At 28.4% G+C, this 14,804-nt stretch overlaps 1 protein-coding gene across 3 annotated transcripts in view; it reads right to left on the bottom strand.

The window, feature by feature from the left end:
- Nucleotides 1–14,804, bottom strand: part of LOC111418561 (uncharacterized) — a 122,635-nt gene that overhangs the window by 28,990 nt on the left and 78,841 nt on the right. For all 3 annotated transcript variants that reach the window (XM_071194770.1, XM_071194761.1, XM_071194774.1), the window contains exon 3: nt 3,795–3,932. In XM_071194770.1, coding sequence (XP_071050871.1) covers nt 3,795–3,932 — 138 coding nt within the window. The remainder of the gene's footprint in view (nt 1–3,794; nt 3,933–14,804) is intronic.

Here is a 14,804-nt window from a genome sequence, read left to right as displayed (position 1 = left end):
ATAAATCTAAAATTGCTTGATTTTTGGATTTTGGTTTAGCTGAGTTGCTAAAACTGCTCGACGAGCTATAATTGTGTAATAAAAAAGAATAGTTCCTGGGGTAACATGATATGCTTTTGGTACAAAAAGGTTTCTTATATCTCTTCTAATTTTTGACTTACAACCTATGATACTGTTAAACAGACAGATTACAGCATTTCGTGCATGTAGGTAAATTTGGGTTAATAAAATTGCTCGTGGGTTATAATTGTGTATTATGAATCTTTCCTAGGTTAATATGGAATGTTTTTGGTACAAAAAGTTCTCTTCTCTTTTAATTTTTGACTTATAATCTATCACATTGTTAGATAAACATGAATTACAGCATTTTTGCTTTTAGATCGAGATGAGGTGGCAATTTTGCTTGATATGTTATAATTGTGTGTCAAGAAAAGTTCCTGAGGTAACATGGTATGTTTTTGGTACAAAAAGCATTCTTCTATCTCTTCTAATTTTTGACTTACAACCTATGATACTGTTAAAAAGATATAAATTACAGTATTTCGTACATGTAGGTAAATTTGGGTTCATAAAATTACTCGTGGGTTATAATTGTGTATGAAGAATGTTTCCTAGGTTAATATGGAATGTTTTTGGTACAAAAAGATCTCTTCTATCTCTTTTAATTTTTGACTTATTACCTGTCGCATTGTTAGAAAAACATAAATTATAGCATTTTTGCTTTTACGCTAAGCTAAGTTGGCAATACTGATTGATATGTTATAATTGTGTGTTAAGAATGTTTGTTAGGTTAACATGGAAGATTTTTGGTACAAAAACCTTTCTTCTATCTCCTCTAATTTTTTACTTATAACCAGTCATAGTGTTAAAAACATGAATTAAAACATTTCCGCTTTTAGGATAAGTTAAGTTGGCAATACTACGTGATATGTTGTAATTGTGTATTAAGAATGTTTGCTAATTTAACATGGAAGATTTTATATACAAAAACCTTTCTTCTATCTCTTCTAATTTTTAACTTATAACCAGTCATAGTGTTAAAAACACGAATTACAGCGTTTTCGCTTTTAGGCTAAGTTAAGTTGGCAATACTGCTTGATATGTTATAATTGTGTATTAAGAATGTTTGCTAGGTTAACATGGAAGATTTTTGGTACAAAAAGCTTTTTTCTCTCTTCTCTATTTTTTGACTGTTATAGTGTTAAAAACAAGAATTACATCATTTTCGCTTTTAGACTAAGCTGAATTGGCAATACTGCTTGGTATGTTATAATTGTGAATTAAGAATGTTTGCTGAGTTATCATGAAAGGTTTTTGGTACAAAAAGCTTTGTTTCATCTCTTCTAATTTTTGACTTATAACCTGTCGTATTGTTAAAAACATTAATAACATCATTTTTTGGTTTTAGGCTAAGCTGAGTTGGCAATACTGCTTGATATGTTGTAATTGTGTATTAAGAATATTTGCTAGGTTAACATGGAAGATTTTTAGTTGAAAAAGCTTTCTTCTATCTTCTTTAATTTTTTACTTATAACCTATCATTCTGTTCGAAAAACATGAATTACAGCATTTTTGCTTTTACGCTAAGCTATGTTGGCAATACTGCTTGATGTGTTATAATTGTGTATTAAGAATGTTTACTAGGTTAACATGAAAGGTTTTTGGTACAAAAAGCTTTGTTCTATCTCTACTAATTTTTGACTTATAACCTGTCATAGTGTTAAAAACGTAAATAACAAAATGTTTGCTTTTAGGCTAAGCCAAGTTGGGAATACTGCTTGGTATGTTATAATTGTGAATTAAGAATGTTTGCTAGGTTAACATGGAAGGTTTTTGTTACAAAAAGCTTTCTTCTATCTCTTCTAATTTTTGACTTATAACCTGTCATAGTGTTAACAACGTGAATAACAGCATTTTTGCTTTTAGACTAAGCTGAGTTGGCAATATTGCGTGATATGGTATAATTGTGTATCAAGAATGTGTGTTAGGTTAACATAGAAGATTTTTAATACAAAAAGCTATCTTCTATCTTCTCTAATTTTTTACTTATAACCAGTAATAGTGTTAAAAACATGAATTACAGCATTTTTGCTTTTAGGCTAAGTTAAGTTGGCAATACTGCTTGGTATGTTATAATTGTGAATTAAGAATGTTTGCTGGGTTAACATGAAAGGTTTTTGGTACAAAACGCTTTCTTCTATCACTTCTAATTTTTGACTTATAACCTGCCATAGTGTTAAAAACATGAATTAGTACATCATTTTCGCTTTTAGACTAAGTTAAGTTGGCAATACTGCGTGATATGTTATAATTGTGTATTAAGAATGTTTGCTGGGTTAACATGAAAAGTTTTTGGTACAAAAAGCTTTCTTCTATCACGTCTAATTTTTGACTTATAACCTGTCAAAGTGTTAAAAAGACATGAATTACAGCATTTTTGCCTTTAGGATAAACTGAGGTGGTAAAACTGCTCAATATATTACAGTTGTGGTACTGGATGTGTCTTCGATTATTATGGTCTATGCCATCTGTCCACCCATGGTCTGCCTTAACACAGTCTCTAATTCATTAACATCTCTAACTAGTTTCAGAATCATCAATAACGTCTTTCAATTTTCTACTTAAACACTTGTAAATTCGCCACGAACATTACTCAAGATTTTTTTAAGCATCGTCCATAACCTTCCTCAACACTATTTTATAATGTTTATATTTGCTTGATTCCTTTTTATCACCGTGTGTTTAATAAAAGTGGAGAAAAATAAATGTTGTACTTTAACGATGATAGTATTTATTGTTATTTTTTGGTTTCTCCGGTTTCGGAAGGTCTGAAGACTTTCGAAGTACAACATTTATTTCTCTCCACAGACTTTCGCGACTAAAATTACCCACAAACACTAAAAACAGCGTGGGTTTATATAAAAGTTTAATTTTAGTGATTTGAACGTTAAGCAGTTAATGTTATGTTTAGTAATAGAAAAGAAATCATATAACGTGATTTCCTGAGGATGGCGTCAAGCCGAAACCGGTAGAAACCAAAAAATAACAATAAATACTATCATCGGTAAAGTACAACATTTATTTCTCTCCACTTTTACTATTTTATTAGTTTTTAACTATTTTTAGGATAAACTCTCATTTTTATTAGTACTTTTAGTGACATTTCAACAACAACCTCATATTTTTCAAACCATCTCTAACATTTTCAACATTGTACCTAACTGTATTCAATATCGTAGATGACAACTTTCAAAATCATATGGAATTCTTCAACATCGCTGCAACTAAATCAACATCTAACCAATATTGACATCTTTCAACCTCATCCTAATCACTTAGCTTCCTTCAACATTGAATCTAAATGTTAGTATCATCCCTAGAATTCGTCATCATCATTTTCCTTTATTCAATATCCCTCGACATCATCCCTGATTATGTTAAAAAATACTTTTAACTGGTTAGTAAATAATATTTAACGATGTTGTTATTATATGACGATATTGTTGACACTTCCGGTATCTAATCTAATCTTTAAAACACAGTTTTGTACTATAAATCATTGTGTGTGACAATTTTAACTCTTTTATGATTGATTATTATGATGGTAGAAAATCAACATTTCTAATAAACAACATAGAAACGTCAAGGTTTATATGTATTCCTTATACAAGGTCTCAAATTAAATGTCTGCGTCGACGGTTTCAGTTGGATTACAAAGCAGAAATGGAATTATTCCCGTCACGAGCACAGTGCGCGCCTTTCGCTTGCAGATTGCCGCATTACACAACACGTACCTTTCCTGCATTTTTTCTGCATCGTCTTCGTCGGCTCGCACGTCTTCTGATCACCCTTTTTAAGAGTAAGTGTCCTCGACCGCATGTTCGTCTTCTGGTCGCACTCGGACCAGTCTCCTTTCGTGTATCGACATTGTTCTGAAAAAAGAGAAACAAAAAAGAAATAAATATTTCTTTAATAATCAAAAGTTGAGTTAATTTAAGTTTTATGGAAACGATGAAAATGGAATCATTGGTAAATTGAGAAATTTCCGATTTAAAAATCGGATTAAAAATATCCAATTTATAGAAATTCCATTTTGCAGTGAAAGGGATGAAAATATTTTCCCGACGAGGCGACATATCATTTTATTTTTCTTCCTCGTTCTGCTCGAATACCATTAGTGAGTAAGGGGAATTATAAATATTCAATTTTCGAAGAGAAATCGCGGGGGCGAGGGTGAAACTCCTCGTAGATTCGGTGGGGTGTAAGGAGCTTTTGTCTACGGTGACGTTTGATTATATTTTGACAGCTGATGGAGTATTGTATTCATTCGGAAATTCGATGTCTGCGAATGATATTTGAATAATTTAAAAATAAAAAGCTTATTTTAACAATCAATTTACGTCATGTTTCAAATATCAAACAGATTTTGTTCTTATTTTTATAATCCCGCTGCCCTGTAATTTCGTATTCCTTTCGAAATGGAAATTGCGATGTGGAGATCGGAACGGTGCCATAAATTTCCCACCGGTTCATTAAATTGTCCCGTAGTTTAAATCACAAAATAGCGCGTTGCGGCTCCGGGCAAATCCGGACGGGGAGGGCGCCGCCGCTGTTATTTTTATTCCATTTTTCGTGCACCGGCGGTTCATTTTTGAAATAACTACCGCCAGGGCCCCGGGATTACTCAGTCCCGGAAAATGATAAATTACCGCCCCCGTTGCTGTATTCTACTACATTTCCATTCGAACGAACACCACCGAAGTAGGCTTTGAATACCGCCGTCAGCTTCGTTTTGTGCTCGCATAAAATCCTTTTTGTGTGCCCCCAAATTAAGACGGAAATGTATCCCCCCAGGGGTAAAATGCGACGGTGGCAACTCAAAAGAAATCTCCCCTTTTTCTTAAAAAATCAACCACGATATAAAGCTTGATCACAATTATATTATTACAGTAAAACCTCGGTATAACGAACTAATACGAAGGCCCGTTCGTGACGTCACTATTATTTCACACTTTGAATTAGCAAATGCTTAACTTAGCCTATTCTTGTTTTGTAATGTTGTTAGTTTGCGCGTGCGTCTCTGAAGACGGCTAAACTTGAGGTACTTAGTATTAGTTCTACTTTTAATTAAATAAAAATATGCAACAAAAAGTGGAAAATGCTTAAAACATCAAAATTGATATTTTTCGTCATTAAAGTCTGTGGTAATTAAGAAATTAAAAGTGATAGGATAAAATATTGTGGATATAAACTGTTAATAATGATGCAAAAACGTATTATTGGTAATCAGAACAACTTTTTTATAACCATATTCTAGTTAGAAAGTAGAAATTCCCAAAATATCAAAATTGGTGTTTTTCGTCGATAAAGACTGACTATAATAATGAAGATAACTCAAAAACTAAAAGAGATGGAGAAAAATATTTTGCTAATAATTTGTTTATAATAAACCAAAAAAACATAATCCATAACCAGGTTGACCTTAGTTATAACCTTGTTCGAAGTAAAAAGTGGAAATGCTTAAAACATCAAAATTGATATTTTTCGTTATTAAAGTCTATGGTAATTAAGAAATTAAAAGTGATAGGATAAAATATTGTGCGTATAAATTGTTAATAATGATGCAAAGATGCATGATTGATAATCAGATCAACTTTTTTATAACTATATTCTAGTTAGAAAGTAGAAATCCTCAAAATATCAAAATTGATGATTTTTGTCGCTAAAGACTGACTATAATAATGAAGATAACTCAAAAACTAAAAGCGATGGAGAAAAATATTTTGCTAATAATTTGTTTATAATAAACCAAAAAAACATAATCCATAAGCAGGTCGACCTTAGTTATAACCTTGTTCGAAGTAAAAAGTGAAAATGCTTAAAACACCAAAATTGATATTTTTCGTCATTAAAGTCTATGGTAATTAAGAAATTAAAAGAGATAGGATAAAATATTGTGCATATAAATTGTTCATAATGATGCAAAAACGCATAATTGATAATCAGAACAACTTCTTTGTAACCAGATTCTAGTTAGAAATTAGAAATCCCCAAAATATCAAAACTGATGATTTTCGTCGCTAAAGACTGACTATAATAATGAAGATAACTCAAAAACTAAAAGCGATGGAGAAAAATATTTTGCTAATAATTTGTGTATAATAAACCAAAAAAACATAATCCATAACCAGGTTGACCTTAGTTATAACCTTGTTCGAAGTAAAAAGTGGAAATGCTTAAAACATCAAAATTGATATTTTTCGTCATTAAAGTCTATGGTAATTAAGAAATTAAAACTGATAGGATAAAATATGGTGCATATAAATTGTTCATAATGATGCAAAAACGCAAGATTGGTAATCAGAACAACTTTTTTATAACCATATTCTAGTTAGAAAGTAGAAATCCCCAAAATATCAAAATTGATGTTTTTCGTCGCTAAAGACTGACTATAATAATGAAGATAACTCAAAAACTAAAAGCGATGGAGAAAAATATTTTGCTAATAATTTGTTTATAATAAACCAAAAAAACATAATCCATAACCAGGTCGACCTTAGTTATAACCTTGTTCGAAGTAAAAAGTGGAAATGCTTAAAACATCAAAATTGATATTTTTCGTCATTTAAGTCTATGGTAATTAAGAAATTTAAAGTGATAGGATAAAATATTGTGCATATAAATTGTTCATAATGATGCAAAAACGCATGGTTGATAATCGGAACAACTTTTTTATAACCATATTCTAGTTAGAAAGTAGAAATGCCCAAAATATCAAAATTGATGTTTTTCGTCGCTAAAGACTGACTATAATAATGAAGATAACTCAAAAACTAAAAGCGATGGAGAAAAATAGTTTGCTAATAATTTATTTATAATAAACCAAAAAAACATAATCCATAACCAGATCGACCTTAGTTATAACCATGTTCGAAGTAAAAAGTGGAAATGCTTAAAACATCAAAATTGGTATTTTTTGTTATTAAAGTCTATGGTAATTAAGAAATTAAAAGTGATAGGATAAAATATTGTGCGTATAAATTGTTAATAATGATGCAAAAACGCATGATTGATAATCAGATCAACTTTTTTATAACCATATTCTAGTTAGAAAGTAGAAAACCCCAAAATATCAAAATTGATGTTTTTCGTCGCTAAAGACTGACTATAATAATGAAGATAACTCAAAAACTAAAAGCGATGGAGAAAAATATTTTGCTAATAAATTGTTTATAATAAACCAAAAAAACATAATCCATAACTAGGTCGACTTTAGTTATAACCATGTTCGAAGTAAAAAGGGGAAATGCTTAAAACATCAAAATTGATATTTTTCGTCATTATAGTCTATGGTAATTAAGAAATTAAAAGTGATAGGATAAAATATTGTGGATATAAATTGTTCATAATGATGTAAAAACGCATTATTGATAATCAGAACAACTTTTTTATAACCATGTTCTAGTTAGAAACTAGAAATCCCCAAAATATCAAAATTGATGATTTTCGTCGCTAAAGAGTGACTATAATAATGAAGATAACTCAAAAACTAAAAGCGATGGAGAAAAATATTTTGCTAATAATTTGTTTATAACAAACCAAAAAAACATAATCCATAAGCAGGTCGACCTTTGTTATAACCTTGTTCGAAGTAAAAAGTGGAAATGCTTAAAACATCAAAATTGATATTTTTCGTTATTAAAGTCTATGGTAATTAAGAAATTAAAAGTGATAGGATAAAATATTGTGCGTATAAATTGTTAATAATGATGCAAAGATGCATGATTGATAATCAGATCAACTTTTTTATAACTATATTCTAGTTAGAAAGTAGAAATCCTCAAAATATCAAAATTGATGATTTTTGTCGCTAAAGACTGACTATAATAATGAAGATAACTCAAAAACTAAAAGGGATGGAGAAAAATATTTTGCTAATAATTTGTTTATAATAAACCAAAAAAACATAATCCATAAGCAGGTCGACCTTTGTTATAACCACGTTCGAAGTAAAAAGTGGAAATGCTTAAAACATCAAAATTGATATTTTTCGTCATTAAAGTCTATGGTAATTAAGAAATTAAAACTGATAGGATAAAATATGGTGCATATAAATTGTTCATAATGATGCAAAAACGCATGATTGATAATCAGAACAACTTTTTTATAACCATATTCTAGTTAGAAAGTAGAAAACCCCAAAATATCAAAATTGATGATTTTCGTCACTAAAGACTGACTATAATAATGAAGATAACTCAAAAACTAAAAACGATGCAGAAAAATATTTTGCTAATAATTTATTTATAATAAACCAAAAAAACATAATCCATAACCAGGTCGACCTTAGTTATAACCATGTTTGAAGTAAAAAGTGGAAATGCTTAAAACATCAAAATTGATATTTTTCCTCATTAAAGTCTATGGTAATTAAGAAATTGAAAAGTGATAGGATAAAATATTGCGCATATAAATTGTTCATAATGATGCAAAAACGCATGATTGCTAATCAGAACAACTTCTTCATAACCATATTAGTAATGTCAGAATGAATATCATTTTTGCTGTTCTTCAAGATATAAATCACTTCCTTACTCTTATAAATAAAATCTGAGTGATTTTTTAAACTTAACACATTTTTTATACTTAAAACTAATACTTTTAACTTTTATATTTATAATACCTTTACATTCAAAATTCAATTTTATTATTTTTTTCTTAAAAATATTGAGATTTAAATCTAGCCCATAAAAAAGAATAAATCGATTAGTTATGTTAATTCTTGTTACGTGGATAGAGTTCTCTTCGCATTTCACTTCGAATTTCCCTTCGAATTTTTCGGCCCAGTTTCCATGGAAATCGGAACTTCGAGACCGCTACCGTTCTTATCAGTTCGGGCGTCATTGGATTTGATTAATGTCTCTACCACTCTCAACGTTCTTTTTAGGGGCAAAACAAGAACGGTCGCAAATTGCGATAAGAGCTGCACTTAATTAAAACGTTGTCTTCGCAACCGGGAAGAGGGGGGGCACTTCGATTTTCAGAAACGTGCCCGCCCAATCTCGTTTTTTCGACTCACCCGAAACGCTAAATTATTATTAATGGTACTATGGAGACTGCGGGTTCCCCAAATAGAGATTTACGAGTTATAGGTGAAATTATTATAGTGCTAAAAAACAACATGGTATTTCCAATTACAGCGATTATTATTAATGAAATTAAAATCGTAGTATCGCCAAATCATTTTTAGTAATAACTAATAACATTAGCAAGATGAATAAACACTTCTTGTTCTAATTTGGTACGTAATACACGATTAATCCATCTCTGTCAGATTACGGGATATTTATGTAAACCAATGGCATAGAGTAAATTGGAGCAGATCTCTACCAAGGACAGTGAATGTAGTAACTTGTTTAAACAAGCACTTTGATAGAGAACTGATTTTATGTCGTGTCTTTGATGTAACACGTTCTGTAACCGAATTTAAGCACTCGCTTCAAATAAGGTACACATTATCGATCAAATCCCATTATTTTTATATGTTGTCTAAAAATAGAGTCTTTTTGCTTTAATTTAAAACATAAATCACTTCCTAACTCTGAACATGTTTTGCTGTAAACAATTTTCTCTGGAAACTTTTTATATTAAGTCTCATTATTTTTATATCTTATCTAAAAATAGAGACTCTTAGCTTTACTTTAAAGTATAAATCACTTCTTAGTTCCCATAAATATGGTCTGAGTGATTTTATAAAAATTATTGCATTTCTGACATAACCTAAACGAACATGTTTTGCTGTAAACCATTTTTTCTGGAAACTTTTTATATCTAGTCTCGTTATTTTTATACTTTATCTAAAAGTAGAGCCTCTTAGCATTAATTTAAAGTATAAATCACTTTCTAACTCCTTTAAATAAGGTCTGAGTGATTTTATTAAAATTATTCCATTTCTGATATAACCCAAACGAACATGTTTTGCTGTAAACCTTTTTTCTGGAAACTTTTTATATCAAGTCTCATTATTTTTATACTTTATCTAAAAGTAGAGCCTCTTAGCTTTAATTTAATGTATAAATCACTTCTTAACTCCTATAAATAAAGTTTGAGTGATTTTATAAAAATCATTCCATTTCTGAAATAACCCAAACGAACAGGTTTTGCTATAAACAATTTTTTCTGGAAACTTTTTATATTAAGTCCCATTATTTTTATACTTTATCTAAAAGTAGAGCCTGTTAGGTTTAATTTAAAGTATAAATCACTTCTTAACTCCTATAAATAAGGTTTGAGTGATTTTATAAAAATTATTCCATTTCTGACATAACCCAAACGAACATGTTTTGCTGTAAACCATTCTTTCTGGAAACTTTTTATATCAAGTCTCATTATTTTTATACTTTATCTAAAAGTAAAATCTCTTAGCTTTAATTTAAAGTATAAATCAGTTTCTAACTCCTATAAATAAGGTCTGAGTGATTTTATAAAAATCATTCAATTTCTGAAATAACCTAAACGAACATGTTTTGCTATAAACAATTTTTTCTGCAAACTTTTTATATGAAGTCTCATTATTTTTATACTTTATCTAAAAATAGAACCTCTTAGCTTTAATTTAAGGTATAAATCAGTTTCTAACTCCTATAAATAAGGTCTGAGTGATTTTATAAAAATCATTCCATTTCTGATTTAATCCAAACGAACATGTTTTGCTATAAACAATTTTTTCGGGAAACTTTTTATATCAAGTCTCATTATTTTTATACTTTATCTAAAAGTAGAGCCTGTTAGGTTTAATTTAAAGTATAAATCACTTCTTAACTCCTATAAATAAGATCTGAGTGATTTTATAAAAATCATTCCATTTCTGATTTAACCCAAACGAACATGTTTTGCTATAAACAATTTTCTCTGGAAACTTATTATATTAAGTCCTATTATTTTTATCTCTTATCTAAAAATACAGCTTCTTAGCTTTAATTTAAAGTGTAAATCACTTTCTAACTCTTATAAATAAGGTCTGAGTGATTTTATAAAAATCATTCCATTTTTGACATAACCCAAACGAACATGATTATATAAACAATTTTTTCTGCAAACTTTTTATATTAAGTCCTATCATTTTTATCCCTTATCTAAAAATACAGCTTCTTAGCTTTAATTTAAAGTGTAAATCACTTTCTAACTCCTATAAATAAGGTTTGAGTGATTTTATAAAAATTATTCAATTTCTGACATAACCCAACCGAACATGTTTTGCTGTAAACCATCTTTTTCTGTAAACGTTTTATATCAAGACTCATTATTTTTATACTTTATCTAAAAGTAGAGCCTGTTAGCTTTAATTTAAAGTATAAATCAGTTTCTAACTCCTATAAATAAGGTCTGAGTGATTATATAAAAATCATTCCATTTCTGATTTAACCCAAACGAGCATGTTTTGCTATAAACAATTTTTCCTGGAAAATTTTTATATCAAGTCTCATTGTTTTTATACTTTATCTAAAATTTGAGCCTCTTAGCTTTAATTTAAAGTATAAATCAGTTTCTAACTCCTATAAATAAGGTCTGAGTGGTTCTATAAAAATCATTCAATTACTGACAACCCAAACGAACATGTTTTGCTATAAACAATTTTTTCTGGAAACTTTTTATATTAAGTCCTATTATTTTTATCGTTTATGTAAAAATGCAGCCTCTTAGCTTTAATTTAAAGTATAAATCACTTTCTAACTCCTATAAATAAGGTCTGAGTGATTTTATAAAAATCATTCCATTTCTGATTTAACCCAAACGAACATGTTTTGCTATAAACAATTTTTTCTGGAAACTTTTTATATGAAGTCTAATTATTTTTATACTTTATCTAAAAATAGAGCCTCTTAGCTTTAATTTAAGGTAGAAATCAGTTTCTAACTCCTATAAATAAGGTCTGAGTGATTTTATAAAAATCATTCTATTTCTGATTTAACCCAAACGAACATGTTGTGCTATAAACCAATTTTTTTGGAAACTTTTTATACCAAGTCTCATTATTTTTATACTTTATCTAAAAGTAGAATCTCTTAGCTTTAATTTAAAATATAAATCAGTTTCTAACTCCTATAAATAAGGTCTGAGTGATTCTATAAAAATCATTCCATTTCTGATTTAACCCAAACGAACATGTTGTGCTATAAACCAATTTTTTTGGAAACTTTTTATACCAAGTCTCATTATTTTTATACTTTATCTGAAAGTAGAATCTCTTAGCTTTAATTTAAAATATAAATCAGTTTCTAACTCCTATAAATAAGGTCTGAGTGATTTTATAAAAATCATTCCATTTCTGATATAACCCAAACAAACATGTTGTGCTATAAACCAATTTTTTTGGAAACTTTTTATATCAAGTCTCATTATTTTTATACTTTATCTAAAAGTAGAGCCTCTTAGCTTTAATTTAATGTATAAATCACTTCTTAACTCCTATAAATAAGGTTAGAGTGATTTTATAAAAATCATTCCATTTCTGAAATAACCCAAATGAACATGTTTTGCTATAAACAATTTTCTCTGGAAACTTTTTATATTAAGTCCTATTATTTTTATCTCTTATCTAAAAATACAGCTTCTTAGCTTTAATTTAAAGTGTAAATCACTTTCTAACTCCTATAAATAAGGTCTGAGTGATTTTATAAAAATCATTCTATTTTTGACATAACCCAAATGAACATGATTATATAAACAATTTTTTCTGGAAACTTTTTATATCAAGTCTCATTGTTTTTATACTTTATCTAAAATTTGAGCCTCTTAGCTTTAATTTAAAGTATAAATCACTTTCTAACTCCTATAAAGAAGGTCTGAGTGGTTCTATAAAAATCATTCAATTACTGACAACCCAAACGAACAGGTTTTGCTATAAACAATTTTTTCTGGAAACTTTTTATATTAAGTCCTATTATTTTTATCGTTTATGTAAAAATGCAGCCTCATAGCTTTAATTTAAAGTATAAATCACTTTCTAACTCCTATAAATAAGGTCTGAGTGATTTTATAAAAATCATTCCATTTCTGATTTAACCCAAACGAACATGTTTTGCTATAAACAATTTTTCCTGGGAAAATTTTTATATGAAGTCTCATTATTTTTATACTTTATCTAAAAATAGAGCCTCTTAGCTTTAATTTAAGGTATAAATCAGTTTCTAACTCCTATAAATAAGGTTTGAGTGATTTTATAAAAATCATTCTATTTCTGATTTAACCCAAACGAACATGTTTTGCTATAAACAATTTTTTCTGGAAACTTTTTATATTAAGTCCTATTATTTTTATCGTTTATGTAAAAATGCAGCCTCTTAGCTTTAATTTAAAGTATAAATCACTTTCTAACTCCTATAAATAAGGTCTGAGTGATTTTATAAAAATCATTCCATTTCTGATTTAACCCAAACGAACATGTTTTGTTATAAACACTTTTTTCTGGAAACTTTTTATACCAAGTCTCATTATTTTTATACTTTATCTAAAAGTAGAATCTCTTAGCTTTAATTTAAAGTATAAATCAGTTTCTAACTCCTATAAATAAGGTCTGAGTGATTTTATAAAAATCATTCCATTTCTGATTTAACCCAAACGAACATGTTTTGTTATAAACAATTCTTTCTGGAAACTTTTTATACCAAGTCTCATTATTTTTATACTTTATCTAAAAGTAGAATCTCTTAGCTTTAATTTAAAGTATAAATCACTTCTTAACTCCTATAAATAAGGTCTGAGTGATTTTATAAAAATCATTCCATTTCTGATCTAACCCAAACAAACATGTTGTGCTATAAACCAATTTTTTTGGAAACTTTTTATATCAAGTCTCATTATTTTTATAGTTTATCTAAAAGTAGAGCCTCTTAGCTTTAATCTAAAGTATAAATCACTTCTTAACTCCTATAAATAAGGTCTGAGTGATTTTATAAAATTCATTCCATTTCTGAAATAACCCAAACGAACATGTTTTGCTGGAAATCATTTTTTCTGAAAACTTTTTATATCAAGTCTCATTATTTTTATACTTTATCTAAAAGTAGAGCCTCTTAGCTTTAATTTAATGTATAAATCACTTCTTAACTCCTATAAATAAGGTTAGAGTGATTTTATAAAAATCATTCCATTTCTGAAATAACCCAAATGAACATGTTTTGCTATAAACCATTTTCTCTGGAAACTTTTTATATTAAGTCCTATTATTTTTATCTCTTATCTAAAAATACAGTTTCTTAGCTTTAATTTAAAGTGTAAATCACTTTCTAACTCCTATAAATAAGGTCTGAGTGATTTTATAAAAATCATTCCATTTTTGACATAACCCAAACGAACATGATTATATAAACAATTTTTTCTGGAAACTTTTTATATCAACTCTCATTATTTTTATATTTGATCTAAAAATAGAGTCTCTTAGTTTTAATTTAAAGTATAAATCATTTCCTAACTCCCATAAATAAGCTCTGAGTGATTTTATAAAAATCATTCCATTTCTGACATAACCTAAACGAATTTGTTTTGCTATAAACCATTTTTTCTGGAAACTTTTTATATTAAGTCCCATTATATTTATCGTTTATATAAAAATTCAGCCTCTTAGCTTTAATTTAAAGTATAAATTATTTCTTAACTCCCATAACTAAGGTCTGAGTGATTTTATAAAAATCATTCCATTTCTGATTTAACCCAAACGAACATGTTTTGCTATAAACAATTTTCTCTGGAAACTTTTTATATCAAGTCTCATTATTTTTATACTTTATCTAAAAATAGAGCCT

Source organism: Onthophagus taurus, chromosome 1 (assembly GCF_036711975.1).
Source record: "Onthophagus taurus isolate NC chromosome 1, IU_Otau_3.0, whole genome shotgun sequence".
Lineage (NCBI taxonomy): Eukaryota > Metazoa > Arthropoda > Insecta > Coleoptera > Scarabaeidae > Onthophagus > Onthophagus taurus.
The sequence above is the reverse complement of the archived record's forward strand: the minus strand, read 5'-3'. Positions and strand labels throughout refer to the sequence as shown.